Source organism: Myotis nattereri (assembly GCF_964212035.1).
Source record: "Myotis nattereri genome assembly, chromosome: 1".
Classification (NCBI taxonomy): Eukaryota; Metazoa; Chordata; class Mammalia; order Chiroptera; family Vespertilionidae; genus Myotis; species Myotis nattereri.
Window position 1 is genome coordinate 33,244,797 of NC_138075.1, and position 19,556 is coordinate 33,264,352.

General features: G+C 41.9%; 1 protein-coding gene across 1 annotated transcript in view; it reads right to left on the reverse strand.

Moving 5' to 3' along the window:
* The window catches only part of SYT16 (synaptotagmin 16), a gene marked incomplete at its 5' end in the record, with an annotated part of 92,858 nt that overhangs the window by 26,490 nt on the left and 46,812 nt on the right, over positions 1-19,556 (reverse strand). The window contains 4 exons of the mRNA XM_081090340.1: positions 4,324-4,513; positions 7,322-7,762; positions 13,197-13,453; positions 18,733-18,945. Of these exons, the coding sequence (XP_080946466.1) occupies positions 4,324-4,513; positions 7,322-7,762; positions 13,197-13,453; positions 18,733-18,945 (1,101 nt within the window). The remainder of the gene's footprint in view (positions 1-4,323; positions 4,514-7,321; positions 7,763-13,196; positions 13,454-18,732; positions 18,946-19,556) is intronic.

Here is a 19,556-nt window from a genome sequence, read left to right on the forward strand (position 1 = left end):
TTGATCTTGGAGTCCCCAGCCTCCGCAACCAGGAGAAATAAATTACTATAGTTTAAGCTACCCAGTCTATGGTATTTTTGTTATAGCAGTCTGAACTAACACAGTTTGCTTTCTTATATAAATATCCATCTATCTAAACATCAATCCATCTTAGCTGTAGCCATCATTACTCCTGACCCTAAACATTTCAGCCTGCTTTTAATTAACTAGAGTTCAATATTTTATGGTTCTTTTCTATATTAAGTTAAAATTCACATACAGTTAAATGTAAAAATCCTAGTACCATTCAGTAAGTTTTTAAATTAGATTTATTGGGGTGACATTGGTTAATAGGAGCATATAAGTTTCAAGTGTACATTTTTATAATACATGTTCTATATATTGCATTGTGTGTCCAAAACCCAAATAAGTTTTGACAAATGCGAACATCCATTTAACACAAATATAAAACATGTCCATCACCCCAAAATATTTCCTCCTGTCCCTGTCCAGTCCATCCTGCCACCAATATCAATCCTAAAGCAACCACTCTTCTACTTTCTAAATTCACTATAGATGAGTTTTGCCTATTTTAGAACTTCATATAAATGGAATATTTGGGGGATTCCTCCATGCTGTTAAATGCCTCAGTTAATTTCATTCCTTTGTATTGCTGAATAGTATTCCACAATACAAATATATCTTAATTTGTTGATTCATTCATGAGGACATGAAGACTTTTTGTGGTTTTTGACATTATGAATAAAGCTGCTAGGAACATTCTTGTGCAGATCTTTTTTTAAACTTATAGTTAAATGCCTAAGATGGAACTGCTGATTTTCAGTGCATTTGACTTGTATAAGAAACTGACAGGAATTTTCCCAAAGTGGTTGTTTCATTTTCTACTCCCACCAAGAATGTATTCTCCACACTTGGTGGAATTGGTCTTTTCAGTTTTAGCTATTCTGGGGGTGGCGGGAGGTGGAGACTTACATCTCTAAGTAGGCCTCCACCAGCTCCTGTTCATCAGAGTAAAACCTACCCCTCACTGAGCCTTCTCCCCAAGGATTTAACTCAAAAGTTTCACAATGGGTCTTACATTTCTTCCAAGACCCTAATAGAGGAGAGGAACTTCATCTACTATTTGTCCAACTCTTCTATTTTGCTTAAGAAGACAAGTTTAAAATATCAGAACAGTCATCTGACTGAATCAAGCTCTGAATTCAAAGTTATCTTCTGTTTCATGATATATTTTGAGACAAAAAATTCTCACATCTAAATCCCAGCCTTTGTTTCCAGAAAGATTTAGAATCCTCAATATTCTAGACAAGGAAAGCTCCCAGTACTCAGGCACAGCGACTCTTTCCCTTCAGATTCCCTAAGAATGATTCTTCACATTATCAAAGCCACCCTGTAAGACAGGCTTGATGTCCCTTTTAACAGACTAGATAACTGCACCAATGCCAAGAGTCCCAAGCACAAGATTTGTGACCCTTGCATATACATGTTCCTACATGTGTCTCTCCCCTGGCAGGCACCTCCTTCATGGTGAGCTCTTCCATGGGGCTTTTTGGTCCCACATCCTCCCATCACCTCCACCTTGGAGGCCAGTGCACTTGGCAAGGTCTCTCCACCACCCCCGGTCCCAGGCCCACTCATTTCCCCACTTGCATCCTCTCTCCTCCTGTTTCTTCCAACTCTGCTCAATTACCTCATAAAACTCATGTTCCCTCATCCTTTCTCTCCCTTGTCCTCTTCCATATGGGAACTAAAAATGTATTCTAAGCTTGCCTGACGACTGCCAAAGTGGTGCTTGTGGTGTAATGAAGTGAGACATAATGAAGAACCAAAGCCGTCAACAACTAAAGACCTTGAAAGTGGCAAGAGAGCCCTTTCACAAAGGAACCTTCTACTTTCTCAACCCCTCCTAATTGTGCTGGATTTTCCTCAAGGACCAGCATTCTACATAAACAAAAAACTTTCGTCTTCCCTTTTGGGTTTCTGTTTTCATTGCTAGCATCGCAGCAACATTGTCTTCTATTACTTTGGTTGCAAAGACACAGCATGTCAATTACATTTTAAATTAAATTGCAATGCTATGTCTAAGAAAAATCGTGTTGTAAATGCCAAACTGACTTAAACTTCTGGAATCAAATCAATTTCTAAATTATTTTTTCCTATTTTGTTGTAAACATTTGTTGTAAGAATTTCCCTTTGGCGTATTTTCTTTCATATAGAAATGTATGAAAATATAATAATAGCATCCTCAGCATCACTTTATATGCAATAGCCTTACCTAGAAAGTATATATTATGACCTCATTTTACAGATGAGGAAACTGAGATTCAGAAAACTTTAGCAACTCACAACTAGGAAGTGGCGGAGCCTGAATTTACACATTAGCTTGTTGGCCTCCAGCTGATGTTTTCATAGCCACCATGCTATCCTCCCCCATCTCCTATATTTCCTGGTACCATCCAGCATACAAAATAAAGTTTCCCAGCATCCACTGGAAAGAGACATCACTGTGTGATCCACCTCCCCTTAAATCTCTGCAGCGCCACCAAGTTCTTCCCCCCAAATTGTTCAGATCTCACCAAACCCCAGAAGGACAGAAAAAGAGACCAGCAAAAACTCTGAAGATAAAGCATTGAATTCAGATCTTTCATCAATCCAAAGCTATTTTAAAAAGCAAAGCTGATCCAGAGACAGAGAAACATCGATCAAATGCTCAAACCTCAGAGGGAAGATAGAGGGGGGTGGGGGTAAGGGGGAGAGATCAACCTAAGGACTTGTATGCATGCATAAAAGCATAACCGATGGACACAGACACCAGGGGTGAGGCATGAACGAGAGTGGGGGGGGGGGCAATGGGGGGGAGGGCACATATGCAATACCTTAATCAATAAAGAAAAAAAATGCAAAGCTGTATCTAACAAAGTGTACCTGTTCAAACAGCACTTAATATATATTTTAAATAGCTCTCACCTGGTTCTGAGAGTCAACTCAGATTATAGTTTATGCATCAGTATATTCTGTTATCCAGAGTGTGGGGCTTTCCACAAACTTGCTCTAATAGCTTTAATACAGATTGGCTAACAAAGTACCAGTGAATGGAGATTTCATGGGATGCAGCACAATTAAAGGCTAAATAGAATAAGACCCCCCCCCCGCCCCCTAAATAAAGAGTAAGAGCTCAGATTTGGTTGGTAGAACCAACCTTTTTCTACCAGCTATGCTGGCTCTTCATCGATGCTGACATGAGGCCGGAATTTATTGCCCTGTGCAGCCTATCATGTAGTTATTGATCTCATCCTTATTTCAGGAAGACTCTGTTGCTGATAGTGACAGGCTCACTTGCACTTCACTCTACCCCCTTCTAATTTACCTTCCTATACTTGAAAGACTGGAAAGTCAACATTTTTCAGACTCTCTTGCAGCTAGCATTCTGGATACAAATTTGGATCCTTTGAGTAGATGTACTTACATGAGATCCACAAGGCAGAACATAGGCAAAAATTATCTTCCTGCCCCCCCTTTAAGCTGGTTTTTGCTGACAAACAAGATCATTAAAGGTAAACTCATTGTAAGCAGCATCATTCCAGTGCTCAATCTCTAACTTCTTGGGCTTTGAAAGGTAGTTGGCAGGAGCTGCTTTCTTATTCTGATTTCCTGAACCCTGGACTGCAGCTATTGGAGTAAGTCTTGAGCCCTTTTTTCCAGTGGTGATCTCAGAAGTGGTGAGGCAGGCCTGTGTTGCCCCAGATCTTCCTCCTCCATCAACACCATAACCACTAACATTTCTAGTATCCTCACTATGTGTTAGGCACTGTGCTAACACTGTACATAAATCACTTTATTTGCACCCCAAAAGAAACCCCATGAGGAAGATATTATTATTTTTTCTCTAAATGAGTGTACCAAGATTAAGACAAGCGAATTGCACAGATCAGAGCAAAGCTAGTAGGTAAGCAAGTAGACCTGCCTCTTTGAAGGTGTTTGAGGGCCTTGAATCTGTAGGAAAATATCCTGTTTATCCAGCCACGGAAATGTAATTGCCCATACATATTATGATGCTGAAAATACACCATTCTTTTCTCATACACACTATACACATAGAGGTCAGCCTATTTCATGTCAAGATATGTCTAGGTATCAAAGAAGCCTCCAATCTAATTAAATAGAAAGACAATTAAAAAACACGGAGGTCTCACTCTGTAAAAACTCTCTAAGCTATACCAAGATCACTTTTATTGTAAAAGTTAAAGACTTAAGATGAAAGCACACATAGCCTTGTACTTGCTCTTGGAAGGAACAGAGCTGGGGGAATAGACATGCACTTACCAGGCGCTCTGTTCACAGCGAGGTTTCGGAAATGGCTGCCTTTGATCATTTCCACAGATAATCGCCCCGTTGTGGCATTGTAGGACAGCCCCACCAACAGCTCTGGTGCCCCTCCATGAGACAGCGACTGTGTGGAGGAAGCACTATCACTGTGAGAAACGGCAGATGGGCTGAGCGGAGACTCTCCACTCTGGAGGGGAAGAAAAACAAAGAATCCATTGGTGCACGCTGCACTTCTCTCTCTTACAGAAAGCCAATATTATGTTTGGTGAAATTGTGGCCCAGTCTCAATGGCTGCCAAAGATTACGAAGGAAGGGCGCACTCCGTGGGAATGATAATGGGCCTGGGGAGCCGGCCGGGGACGAGATCCCCTGCATTATTAACTGACATCTTTGTTTCAAGAGCTGTCTCCATTCAATAATTCCTCTCCAAAGACAAAATGAACCAAGATGTTATTACTAGTGTAAATCAAACCCTCTAAGATACACAGAGAGCTAATAATACATTTAATATAGACCAAAATTCCCTCCTGTGTGATTTGTGCTCGAGTGCTTCTATGGAACCCATCCACTTCGTTCTCTGCAGCTTTGTGATGAATGGGGCAATTCAAAGGGCATTTTGTCTTCGCTGGGAAAAGAAATGACCACTGGATGTCTACCACCGCATAGGACATTTGGTCCCTAGTTCTGCTTGGTTGTCAGGAATATGCCTGATGCTCTGTTTTTCCTCCTAAAAACTAAATGACATTGAAAATGAGCACTTTTACAACTTTTTGATAAGGAAGCTGACACATGGACTGAGATCTCAGAGACCTGGCAGGCAACAGGTGAGCCCAGGGAAGAGCCTCGGCCTTCTGTTTATTCACGTGCTTGCTTCTCCAAAGCACCCTCTTGATGCAAAGATACATCAAGAAGAAAAGAGGGAAATCGATCACCAAGTTGATTCTCCTTTAGGAAGGGGGAATAGGAATCAGCTTTGCAAGGGAAACCAGCCAGCCTCCTGGGGCCACCGCTTCCTTCACCAGAAATAAGTACATGGAACTTTGCTCAAACCTTTCTTCTCCGCATCTAATATCATTTCCTAAAACTTCTTATCAGAAACTCCAATGAATAAATGAATTAAGAGTAATTAAGTATTCTTTACATCTGTAGGAAAATATCCTGTTTATCCAGCCATCTAGAGCCCCTGCTTTCATGGAACACAATTTGTAAACTATGGGGCCAGGTGGTTTTGATAAGCACCTTAGATAAGAACCTATTGGGTATGATAACCCAACAATGGAATATTTGTTTAGTTTTGGATGAGGATCCCCCCTCCCCTGTGTTTCTACAGAAGCATCTACTGTGGGCTGCATAGCTTGCCTCTCCCAGCAAATTCCCAATCCTTATAAACCTCTCAGGCCACAGTGCATATAATCATGCTTAACCAATAACTGGCGAATGGAAAATTTTTTATACTCAGAGTTCTTTCATACTGACTCATGTTCCCCACTCAACTCTGTGCTCCCAGAGCACAGCACAGGGCCTGGCACAGGTAACGGTGGTGTGATCATATCTAACCCTGAGTTCTACGGTGCCGGCAGGACACCTGACCTCCTGTGGCTTCTGTTGTTCACGATTTCAGATATGCTTTACTCAAAGCTTAAGGAAAAATAAGGGTTTGAGCAGAGATGCGATGTGATCTGGCTTATGCTTTAAAAGGCTCATTCTGAGCCCATGTTGGGCATAGTCTGAGGGGCAGAGACAAAAGCAGGGAGAATGTAGGAGGCCATTTCTTCCAGCAGAAAGTCGGGTTCTGGTTGTATTTTTGAAGACAGAGCCAATAGGATTTCAGGTGGAAAGGAGAGAAGTCACAAAGGACTTGTAAGATTTTTGATCTGAGCAACTAAAAGGATGAAATTGCTTTTAGCCAAGATTGGAAGACCATAGGTGGGAATAGAATTAGGGAGGCAAAAATCGGGATGTCGAGTCAGGAGATATTAATTTTGAGACATCTACTAAAAATATAATTGGCTGGATCTCCCATGGCTACACTCTAACCTTTCTGACTCCTTTCCTCTCCTTCAGACATGATGAGTACCTTCCCACCCCAACACCTGCGTGTGCCATTCTCTCGGTCTGACATCCTTGTCCTCCACATGTCACCAGCTTTTTTCTTGAATTCTGTATTTTATCACCACCTCAGAGAAACTGTCTCTGACTCTTTTGAACAAACAGCAGCCTCGGTCATTGTCTTTCCTTCCTGCTTTGGTTTGCCTACTGTCACCCTCCTCCGCCAGATTGTAAGCTCCCTGAGGATGGAACAATCGCCTGTTTTGTCCTTTCCTGAATCCCCTTCATGGCACCTGACACAGAACAGGCACTCAGTAAACATCTCTGAATGAATGACTGATTGGCCCAAGAGAGCGACCTGATCTTTTTACATGTTTTTTAAAAGGTAATAGTCACACTACACCAATGGCAATAGTGAGATGCCCATTTGCAGACATTCAAGCTGCACTTTCTTTCCTCAAAACCCCAGGGGAGGCAGAGGATGGGGCACAAGGAGGTGTTTGGTCATATAAATGGAAGGTCTTCAAAGTGGCTGGAGTTTTAGGCGACTGTTTGCAGCCATAAGCACATGTGTCAAGCACCTCACCTTGAGAGTCCCATCTCTGAGTGCATCATAATGCATATGGTGGGAGGAGCAGGAGTATGGGTGGTAGGACCATTTATTAACTAACTAGAAGGCCTAGCCACCTCTCCTGGTTTTCCCATGCCCAACACACACTGTGCTCTTATTTCTTAAAATGGACATCCACCAGGTTATAAGGAAGACGGGCATGAAAAACCCAGGGAAGCATAAAGTGCAAATCATGGCTTATAAGGATGAGGAGAACCAAATGGAAAATTACATTAAAGTGTTGAATTTCACAGGCCAAATGTACTAAATCAAGGGCTGACAATTCCACATCCTTGAACACACCACGTCACTGGCAGCACCATCTAACCTACTCACACTGATGTTACTTCTTGGCTCCAGAACCAGAGTCACTTTCATTTCCCCTTCTGGGTGCAGGTGGCTGAGACAGAACAGCTTCTCTCCCATCATTCTCTCACGGGTCATCTTGCGGGCAGCGTACAGGCGGAAGCGGACGGCACAGACAGCCACATCTCTGGGCTCCAGCTTGGTGAAGGTGACCTTCTCCTTGAAGACAGGGTTGGGTCCTCTCTGAATGCTCGTCCTGCCCCTCTGTTTCTTACTGGGCAGCAGGACTACATGAACTTGCCAGGAGTTGATGCCACTTCGGTCCTTATCCGGGAGGCCCTGTGCTCTCACGATGGTCACTGTGAGTTTCTGGCTGGCAGCTCTATATTCAAAGATGACATCCAGATCACCACACTTTGAGATGGGCTCTGGGACCCCTGATGGCAGCTGGAAAACAGCCCCATCCTGCTCCTGTTGTAGACAAAGGAAAAGATTAGGAATGGAAATGATAATACCCACTGCATTTCGGTGAGACAATGCCCCTCTGCTCCTTCAGAACCCTGCACTTTTTAACTGTGAGCTCAGATCCCTCTATATTAGAAAGGTCTATTTATTGGTCTATCTCTCCATTAGATTGTGACTTTTTTGAGGGCATAGTGCCTGGAACACAGGGAGACTTCATGAATGCTTTTGGAACAAATGAACAAAGCTTTTATGTTTTGCAGTATCTTTCTCTCAAAAAGCATAACTGACCACTATCATTGAAACCAACTGAGATGCAAAATCTAAAATGAGTAAGCTACACAACTGCCGAGGGGTAACTTTACCTTGAGTCCCAAGAGAAATGGTTGAGCCTGGACCTGTGCTCTATGGGCCAGGACCTCCTGAAGACAAGAATCCTAATAAAATCAGGGTCATGGACAGGTGATCCCTCAGTAGATATTCCGTCTACCTGGGAGAAAAGCTAAGGGCAGAGCTTCTCAAATGCCTGTGTGGACTTGAATCATCAGGAGATTCTTACTCAGTAGGACTGGGGTGGGGACTGAGATTCTACATTTTTCAGAAGCTGAGGAGGACATCACAGTTGTCCTCGAAGCACATTTTGAGTAGTGAAGGTCTAGGGTGGCATCCCCAGCAGCCATTTAGTGAGCAGCAACATTGGACTTGGAGACAGAACACCTAGGCTGAAAGTGTACACGAGTGTCAAGCAGAAATCATCAATCTACCACTGACTAGCTTTCTGATCCTGGCCAAATAGACCATCCTTTCTGTACTCTCATTAGAAAAAAAAAAAAAAAAGAGCATTAAGATGCCTACTTGATAGAGTGCTGTTGTGAGGTTTTAACAGATGTGAAAAAATACCTGGCTCAGAACAGACTCCATAAATATCTATTCCCATGAATAGACTGGTGCTACCTATTTTCAAACAGGCTCCCCTCATTATGAAATATCACCTTTAGACAGCAATTCACCTGTAGCCAGTCAGATCTGATGACCTCACCGAGAAAACTGAGCTGAGCTCCATTTACTGTAATGAGTCACCCTCCAAAAGACTATAAATCATGTCAACCTAATTTGATTTTCCCTCCAAAGGCATGACTCTTGCCCATAACTAAACTTTGGTCTGATTTCTTATTGTAAATCAGAATCAGTCCTTATTTATGTAATGGAACACCAGACTTTGCTAATTCAAAAACCTCTTTATTTAAATATATATATATATATATATAATCACCAGAATAATGCACATGCAGCAACATAACTTTCCAACAGAGTTCAAGTAAAAGTGCATAGTTCTCTGGAATGAGACAGCCTTAGGAATCCCACGTCTGCCTCCTGCTACCTCAGTGACATTGGGCAAGTTATTTAATCTTTTCCACTTCCTATTTTTCTAAATATTAACATGAAGGGGATACCTACTTTATAGGGTTGTTGTGAAAACTAAAGGACTTGACTTATAGAAGACATTTATTAAATGTCCTCTCTCTTAAGATTCACATTAGTCTACCAGGAAAATTTAGGCTTCTTGCAAAATAAGGGTAGCTTCTTCTATCTTTTCCTCTGAGCATGCATGCATTCATGTGTGAGTGTTTCTATTCAGAGGTTCTTGGTTTCAAGTCATAAAAGTGGTTGCTATAGAGACTTTTGAATACAACTGACTAGTGTAGATATAATATTAGCAGCAAGTCTCCAAGGAGTGAGGCCAACTCAAAACTCAAGTCACAGACTTCTGTTAAAATTCCCATCTATTTTAGTCTACTCGTGATCATCTCTATACTGCTTGTCAGAACATAAGTAATAATAGCCAGCCAACATGGCTCACTGGTTGAGCACTGAGCTATGAACCAGGAGGTCATGGTTCAATTCCGGGTCGGGGCACATGCCTACATTGTGGGGTTGATCTCCAGTAGGGGGAGTGCAGGAGGCAGCCAATCAATGATTCTATCATTGTTACTATCTCTCTCTCCCTCGCCCTTCCTCTCTGAAATCAATAAAAATATAGTTTAAAAATAAGTAATAATATATAACATATACTAAGTCCTCCCTTATGCCAGGTACCATACTAAACCCTTTATAGACTACAAAAGCCTGCTTTTATGCACTTCAGACTTTCTTGGCCTCACCTTTTATTCCATCTTCCCCTACAGGCCCAGCCTGTCTGGGCTCTAAGTGGCTTCAGCCTGGAGAAACTCAATAAAGCCTTACCTCCTGCCATGCCACATAGCTCTTAGCTCCCACCACAGGCTCTCTGCTGATGTCAAGATGTGGAAAGTCCCAGAATCCTGCTTGGCAGTCATATATAGAAAGTCCAGAGTGTGGGGAGACTTCATGCCTCATACACTAAACTTTTCTCCCCTTGGAAAGAGGTCCTGAGATTAGTTTGTACAGCTTCACAGAGTACAGTCCCACAGGATCAAGCCATGAGTCACACTTAATGGTGCCAACTTCATTATACTCATAATGACACTCCGTTCTTCCCTGCCTCACTCCCATGTCCCTCACTCTTCCTTGGGGTTGCATGTCCTGTCCTTTTCGGGAAATGCAGCTAAGAAATATTATCCTTTAAAATATTCACTTTAACCTAATGAGGTATGTATTTTAATACCTTCCTTTTTATAGGAAACCAAGGCTTAGAAAGGCTAAGTAATTCATTCCATGCCCCCAACATCATAAGCCCAGCCAGGACTATCCAGGATTTACCCATATTAATGCTTAAAATCCCAAACATTATGATGAACCATGATGTCTCCCTTCTTCTCCCGAAAACCTTTCGCCATAGCAATTTCTGTGTATAGTAACTGTGTGAGATGCAGAGGGAATAAGATTGAAGAAGAGAGTTGAAAACATGCACTACTTGGAATTTCACATCCTTTTAGGCCCTGCTCTTAATATTAGTTAACAGTTCCCAGTTCTGTCATCAACTTCAATGCCAAGGTAAAAATATCCTAGTTAATGACTCTCTCTCCACTTATCCCTCAGGCTGTCTATTCAGATAAATGCTCACTGCACCTGCGGGTTTGTGGTAAAGTCCTGGGAGAGGAGAGGGGCCTGAAATAACTGAGGAAGACAACTCCAGGCAGAGACCAGGCTGTGGATGGGGACATTCAAACTGCAGCCCATGAAAACGTAGCCCCTTCCTTCGATGGTCTGAAATGAAGATTTGTGAAGGCAGGTACTTTCAGAGCAATTAATCATTTCAACACATATTACCTATCACCAGGCAACTAAAGCCGCTCCTCCAGTGGGTACGGTTAATATCTCTAATCCATTTGACCTTCCTGCAAGGTAAAAATCTCTTCATTTTTATCCCCATTTGGCAGATTTTAATTAACTTCTCAAGGCCAACCAGTTAATCAGTGGGAACAGATGAAAAGTGAGACACCTCCCTCCCTGTGTGCTCAGCATCACCAGCCACCTTCCTATCGTCCTCCCCACCAAGCCTTGGGTGTGCAGGGAAAAGTCTTCCCGGCCAAGAAGCACAGCGCATGGAAATCCATCAGACTAACAGGGAGTCACATTACATGACCTGTTTCCTTCTGAGTCCAAATAAAATTGGATTCCTTTAGCTCTAATAGCCTGGGTTTTTCTTTAAGATGGGAATACTTGTGCCACATTGTCAAAAAACCATGTAGGTTTAAAGATTTTTCTATCAAATTGAAAGCCTCTTTTGTCTTAGTAAAATAGTATTGATGTCATCTGTGTGGCCCAGAGTAAACAGACCCACGATATGTTCCTGATGCCAGATACAGGGGGGAAGACAGGGCTCTTAATACAGCTAAGAGGCAAATAAATCAATTCTTAAAAGGCGAGCTAAGCCTGCCAAGCAGGCAGTTACAGGAACTGTCTCCGAGCTGCATTTGAGGTTCTACTGTAAGAGCACAAATTACAGTTTTTGTCTCAAAATAGATATAGGAGGTTGAATGGAGCACACAGAGATGTCTGGGTATTTTGGGAGTCTGAGAACACTTCGTGCCCTCAACACCAAGTCTTCTGTTAAAGCTCCATGAGGCAGGCAAATGGGCGATTACCTGGAGAAGCAATTCTGGGTTAATGGCATAGTGATCAAGGGGACGGAGTATCACTAGGTAGGTAAACAGTGCTGTTTTGTTTTTGTGGTGAGGGAGCCAAATAGAATGTTACTGTGTGAGATTTTGTATGACTCTTGGCAGTAAACTGACAAGAAAGCACAACTGTTTAATAAAACGTATAAGGTTAATAGCTTTGGGTGTCTCTAATATGAAGGGCTGCTTTTAACAAGCTGCACATACATATCTGAGTTACCATCTACTGTCCTTAGCAGAAAAACCAACACAGGGGCATGTACACACATGTGCACATCTCCTTACACTCTCTCTGCACGCCTCAGTGTGTCAGGATTTGGAACATGATTTCCTGTAATTTTTTTCCTTCTCCTTGGTGAGCATTTGGTGTTTATGACAGTCCAGGCCCTAATAAGAGATTTACCCTGTTTATTTTCTCAGTCAGACTGATGCTAACAAAACCCATTCACCCTTCTCCTTCCTCTATCCCCACAAATGACAAATAAGTTTTATATATTTATATATGACTTATTTCATCAAAATTAATTTCAGTGAAGGTATTAGACACAATTGAATATCTCTTAATGTTACAGAATCATTTTAGGAGGGATCTAGCTAATAAGGAATAACCGTGAATGCTTGTAAGATAAAACAATATTTGCAAAATCCTATCACAGTGCTTGGCACATAGTAATTGCTCAATAAATGGTAGTTTCTAGCACCATCACCTCCAGTCCAACCTTTGGTTAGCTAGGTATATTCTGGAGTAAGTTTTAATTGAAAAATAAATTTAGAAGCATCTTTTATTGTAGATTTACTTCAGAAAGCAAAGTCAATGGCCAGACTAATGCCATTTCTTAGATCTTCAATTCAATGAAAAGCCAACAAATATACTGTAAGATTGTCATCATAATATCCTGTATAATTTCATTTGGAGGGCCACAGTATTTTATTTTAATTTTTAAATAATTATCATATTCAAATAATCATTACTCAAGATTTGGAGTAAATAAAAATAGATTCCAATTAATTGAAACCATAAAAAAAAGTCTCTCTAAAGAACTAAAATCTCCTTTATGTAAAAAAGAAGCCTAGTTGTTTCTGGGCCCATTATGCCACCATTCTTCTTTCTTTTTTTTCCATTTTGATAGAAATTTATGATTCTTTTATTGGTCCACATAGGTGTCAGATCTTGGTCATCAGAACAAAAGTTTATTTAAATAAAGGCTCTTTAGGTCTTCATTTAAGGCAACGCTTTCTTTTTGGAGAAATCTTTTCTTGAAGGTTGGGGAGGGGAGGAGAGCAAGAACTAGACAGAGCACAAAACACTGAAGCAAGAAAAAAACGGAAAACAAGTCACTTGCCTCTGGACTCCACACGGAGGAACTATCAGTGGCATAGGAGTCTTCAAGTCCCCGGTTATTGAAAGCGGCTTCCATCTCCACGCTGCCCTCTGTGGACTGGCGACTGAGCCTGCGGACCACACTGGTCTCCTGGGGAGATGCACCATGGTGCCTGGTATCCCCCACCTCACACAGGGACTGTGCACGGGCAGAGGTGGGCTCATCTTCACCATAAGACAAATTCTCAGAATAATGCAGTTGCCTTGCTCCATCCAAATCTAAATTTGCAATAAGGAAACTATTTCAAATATATTATTAGTTTATACATTTTATCTAGAGAAACTGAGCAATAGCAACTACATCAATCAAAACCCCAAAAACAAAACCCATAAAGTAACACCTGCAGAAACATAATTTCACTCATACAGTGGATAAACTTGGTCCATATAATCAAAAAGACCATTGGTTCATTATGTGGGGTAAAGGTTAAATACTTTCTAATAATGTGAGTATAAAAGATGTGTATTTCTATTAGGAGAATAAATTAAACACATTAGCATTTTGTTGGAGCCAATGACCCCAAGACTTTGGGGATGGATCTAGGACGCAAGAACAGCAATCTACTATGGAGACCACATGGTCTCCTGACTCTATCATTCTTTTTTTTCTCTTCCATGTTCAACATATTACCTTCTGCTCAAAAGGCTTCAGTGGTTTTCTCAAGCAGAAAGTTCTCTACTTGATCCATGCAAAGAACACTGGACTTGGATTCAGATATTCTGGATTTAAGAACTTGAATAATTTGAGCTGCCTGAACCTTTGTTTCCTTATCTATAAAATGATGATATAAGTCATCAGAGAGACACATCAAATAATACCTGCCTGGTAGCCACAAAGCCTTCCATAAATATTAGCCTTGCTTACTTGTCTGGCCCACACTGGCCTCATCCAACCCAGCAAACCTCACTTTCTACTACCTCCCAACTCTCTGTCACCTGCGGCCTCACTGGCTCCTGAAAATGCTAGTTGGGTATTTCTGTTCACAGAGGTTCTCAAGCCCTCACTCTTGTCCGTTTCTCCTGTCCATCTGAAGCCTCAAAAACTCAATCTTTTTTGAGTCCTTCAAACTCTGTATTTTTCTCAGACCTCCTTTTCTTCCTCCTCTTCCCTTCTCTTCTCTTCTCTTCTCTTTTTTCTTTTTCTTCTTCTTCTTCTTCTTCTTCTTCTTCTTCTTCTTCTTCTTCTTCTTCTTCTCCTCCTCCTCCTCCTCCTCCTCCTCCTCCTCCTTCTTCTTCTTCTTCTTCTTCTTCTTCTTCTTCTTCTTCTTCTTCTTCTTCTTCTTCTCTCTCTCTCTCTCTCTCTCTCTCTCTCTCTCTCTCTCTCTCTCTCTCTCTCTCTCTCTCCTCCCTCCCTCCCTCTCCCCCTCTCTCAGTTCTTCTTACTCTGTTCATCCTCTGCCTCTCCTTCAATGTCTAGGTTACCCTCATATTGGAAGGAAAAACTGACAGTTTCTTCCTAAGCTGTTGCCTTCACCCAGACTTGCCTCCTACATCCAAAAGGTAGCCAAGGATGTCTTATCTCTTTGGCCTTCAGGCTACCCAAATAGCCCCCATCCCAGGATGAGAGATATAGACAGAATAAGTGAGTAGATGACAAGGTATCTATAAATCCAGCTCTATGTATACACTGTATGACATAAATTTTTTTCCACTGTAAGTCAAAGTTTCAGCTAGAACATCCACTCCTTGAAAGCACTAAGCCACATGCATCTACTGCTCCTACCAGTGGACTTCACTAAACCCTCAAATAACTTCAAAGGCTGGGCAGGTACCAAATACTTGAAGCAGCCAAGTGTGCAGCAATATGGAGTGCTGGTGGCAGTGGTTTACTAGACCCACTTATATTAAACAGGCAAACTTAAAAATATAGTATCATCTTTGCAAACCACATGAAAACACTTTCAGGCAGACTTGGTCCTCAGTGCACAACCTCAGACCCCTTATTTGGGATTTTTCAAAACCCTGGAAAGCCATTGAGAAGTTCCACTATCTGCCTTCCTATTCTTAAAAATTCAGTTCAGCCCCCCACCCCCCGGGGACACGTTCATAGGACATCAGAACATTTTTACACTCGCACTTGCAGTTATTTGGCAAATACACTTTTTAAAAGGCCACAGAAAATGACAAACAAAACAAAGTCTATTGCATATGCAAAACCCTACAACATAAAGCAGAATTTTCTTCCAAAGCTCTAATTAGCACATCCATTCCTCACATGCATGAACACTAAAATGTCCTATTAAACAGTGGGTCATCCATCAACATGTGTAGCAACCAGCAGGGTTTCAGCACAAAAATCTAACTTTGCCAAGAAATTACTCCCATAAAATTGTCTCATGACTTCAACTCCTACAGTGATAATACCTAGATCAGCAATAAGAGAATTTTTGAAAGCTACATCAAGCCTTGAAAAGCTTTTCATAACTGAAAAACATAAGACCTATATTAATGTAACAAACCATTTTCTTTGACAGACATTCAAGGATGAATTAGGCAAGCAAAGCTGGGGTGGAAGTCAAGTTGCAAGGAGCAAGAAAGGGAAAGGTGATTCACCGTTATATAAAGCAGTCTTCCCAGACTTTAAATTAAAGAAGATCATGTCACCTTAAACACATACAGAAAAGTAATTGCCTGTTGTCAGAGAAATGTATCCTGGCTTTGTATAAATTATAGGGCATAATTATGTCACATCAATCCCATAAATTTCAGCAGAGAAATTCTGGAATTTATTTAGTCCATATCCCAATTTGATGGAATGTAACCAATCACTTTCTTTTACACGCCCAAACTCCTCTCTCCCACCACCACCCATATACAAATACTTTTGCTTGCCATCTATGATAGTTATTGTTAGGTTTCGCTGTGGCTAACATATTCAATTAAAACACTAATGTAGTACCTGTTGCTATACAGGTACTTTATAGGTGGGATTAAAACCCTTAAACAATTGACTTTAAGTAAAGGAGATGATCTTACATAATCAGTCCATTGAAAGGCCTTAAAGGGGAACTGAGAGATCCCTGGAGATGAAATTTCACCTGTGGACTGCTTACACTGCTCATACCTGAGAGTTTAAGCCTAGCTTTCTCAACAGCCATTCCTATGCATTTCAGAACTGTATGATTCTACTGTCCAGTCGGCCTGCCTTTCATGCCTAAAGATCTGATGCATAGCCTCTGATCCAGATCACTTAGCCCAAGCCCTCTTTGACATGAGCAGGAATGCAGTGACAATTAATGCAAAATAACACTAAGTCAGATACATGTGGCAAGAGAGAACTTGGCTAGAATAAGAAGACCTCATTGTCTTGGTTCTAAAATAACCTCACACTCAATCTAATGAAGGATCTCACTTGAGCTGAAACATGAGACAACCTACCAGTAACTCATTCGAGGTTCAGATTTTACTTGAATTTGGACCTTTAATTTCATCTGTCCAACATTTTGAATGTGTTTTTAAAGTAAGAATTGTCTGAAATTAAATTTGACTGTAGATACTCATGTTTAAGGTAGAGTGAAAAAAAAACACCTAAATAAATAACAAACCAAAAAAATCTTCTTGGGGTACAAACTTAATCTCATCATTATTCTTTATTACTGAAACAAATTCACTGATCTAAAGATGAACAAAAATAAATAACACATAAAAAATCATACAATTAAATTTAGCATGCAGTTATTTATTCCTATGAAAATCCCCCTGTTTTTCTTCAAAATCTACAGGTAATTCATTCACCATAGTGGACTTTTTCCTCTCTCCAGTAGAGAAAAATTTACCTTTTCTATCACCACCTGTCAAAAATTTTAGAATCACCAGTGATGACAAAAGTTGTTGCTAATTTCAAGAAGGGGAGAGGTTCGAGTGGTTGTCAGAACTCTCAGAACATCAGCCAATGGAATAAATCAGAAGCTAGACCCTTAGACTTCTGGGAAATGGGGCCATTAGCTTTAGAATTAAACAAGCTACTCCTAGGGAATAAACTGCTATTGACTTTCATTAGCTAACATGTGCCCTCTCAGTGGAGAGGGAGGAATGCTCTGATGTAACGTGAGAGACAGACAGTAAAGCAGGAGGGGCTATAAGGACATGAGGGGCGGTCAGCATTGTGCTTTGGTTACATAAGGCATTTGTTTCTTGGCTCACCTTGGGCTAAAAAGTATAGCAAGAAAATATGTTATGTTGCCCATACCAAGAAGTAAAATTACATAATGGATAGCAAATTATGATATTCCCGCTGAAAAAAAAAATAGGGTTCTTTTTGTTAGTTCCCCTTTTCTTTTTCCTCTGTTCTTTTTCTGCCTGCCTCGTCCACATGCCAAGTCAGAAATTTCCTCTCCATCTCCTCTCAATTTTGGTCTTGCCCTTTTCTCTTTCCTTCTACTACCGCTATGTGTTGAAAAACCACGGACGAGCTATAACTATGCCCCCCCCCCTTGGTTTGACTGGCCAGAGGCCAAAAGGAAAGACAGAACAGATTAGAGAAGCCAGGTCGTTCAGACCAGGTCACTGAGGTGCACGGTATGACATGTTCCCTTGCTTTGTACCAAATACCCTCCACAGCCTCTTCCCCTTCCCGGCGTCCTGTGCCTACACCGGGGTCTCGGCCTAGGAGAGACGGATGCCTGACCTTCGCTGGGAGAGCACCAAGGTGTATTGCCCTGCCCATTTTCCAGGTTATTTTGTGTAAGTGGAGGACACTTCACAAGCCCTTCCCTCCGTCACAGGCTGTGCTTACCCTGCCCCCGAGTGTCCTCCCCTCCCTCCTACGGAAGGTAAACTTAGTAGAAAGATGCTAGGAAGGCATAAGACCTTGCACTTGCCCAGCTAGTTTCCTGTGAAGTGTGTGTATGTGTGTGGGGGGGGGGGGGCAGAAACTATGGGGAATGAGGGAGAGAGTGCAGGGCACGTGTGGTTTGAGAAAGGTTATTCAATATTATTATGATGCATGTTTTTATTTGGAAAATAAAGCATACCTATTGTCTTACTAATACAAACTATTAAAAGAAAGGCTTCAAAACTCATCTGAGGTTATATAATCATGTGGAAAATAGACTCAACATTGCAGATGGGAGCAAAGGCACAGGGTTTCAATGTCAGCGGGCAGGTATATAAAGTTTTTGAACTTATCAGAGGGAAACAAGATGTTATAAAGCTTGATAAATACCATTCTGGTCATTAGTGCTCAACACGCACAAAGCAGTAACTACAGGAAGGAAGGGGTCCCACAGATCAGGGTCCAGGCTTCGGCACTTCTGCCTTCCATCTCCAGCTCCCTGCAGCCCCCCATCCCACCCCCATCCCCACCCCCACCCACCCCCGCCTTCATTCCACTGAGAAGTGTGGAGCAGCCCTTTCCCTGTCCCAGCCCCTGGCTCCTGCCCCACTTACTCTCCCTCTAGTGACTCACAGAAGCAAGTGCAGAGTTACATGAATCAGAGATGTTCTTCCTGTTGGCCATCCCTGGTCTAGATAGAGGAAGGGTTGGATGCAAAGAATACCTTCACAGGCAGACACCCGGGATCTGTCCTCTTCCCCAGTAGAAAGCAAATGGCAGACTTTTGGTTTCTGCTCCGATCTTGTCTGCTTGCCTTTCTCAGACACTCTTGACCGGAAGCTCTGGGACCGGGACACAGAAATCTCAAATTGCTTCATCACCTCCTCGTCAGTGTCAGAAGATGTGCACAGCTCTTCATCATTTCCAAAGCTGTTCACTGGGAGCAAACAAGAGCCATGAGTCTCCTGCAGGGCCCGCAAGAATACAGAGGCATAAGTCTAACCAATGGGCACAGACACCAGGGGGGTGAGGGCATGAGTGGGGACGGGGGGGGAAGGGCAATGGGGGGAAAAGGACACCTATGTAATACCTTAATCAATAAAGAAAAAAAATTTTTAAAAAGAATACAGAGATAGACCATCATAGAGAAACAGAAGAGCATGGGCAATTGGTCTGGACCAAGCAGTCCCAAATTGGAGAGAAAGCATTTAAAGCATGGTTGGAACACACATTTGATTTCAAATGAATAAACAGGAAGAGACAGCTCATGGGGGGTAATTAGAAGTGCATGGCAAGAACCCAGGAGAAACCATGGGGACAGCCCTAATCTACACAATGAGCCCTCTTGCTGAGCCGGCAGCCCTGCTGATTTGTTATGGTGCTGACACGTTCTCATAACTGGGAAGAGGGCCATTATCCGTGCACGTGCCTCATGCAGACCTCGTCACTGTGACAGAAAAGCTCTGTGCTTCATCTCAGCTATTAAAACCCAGAGCCAACTGTGATTTGCCAAAAGCTTCCTGGTTTTGGAAAGAGACATCCATAGTG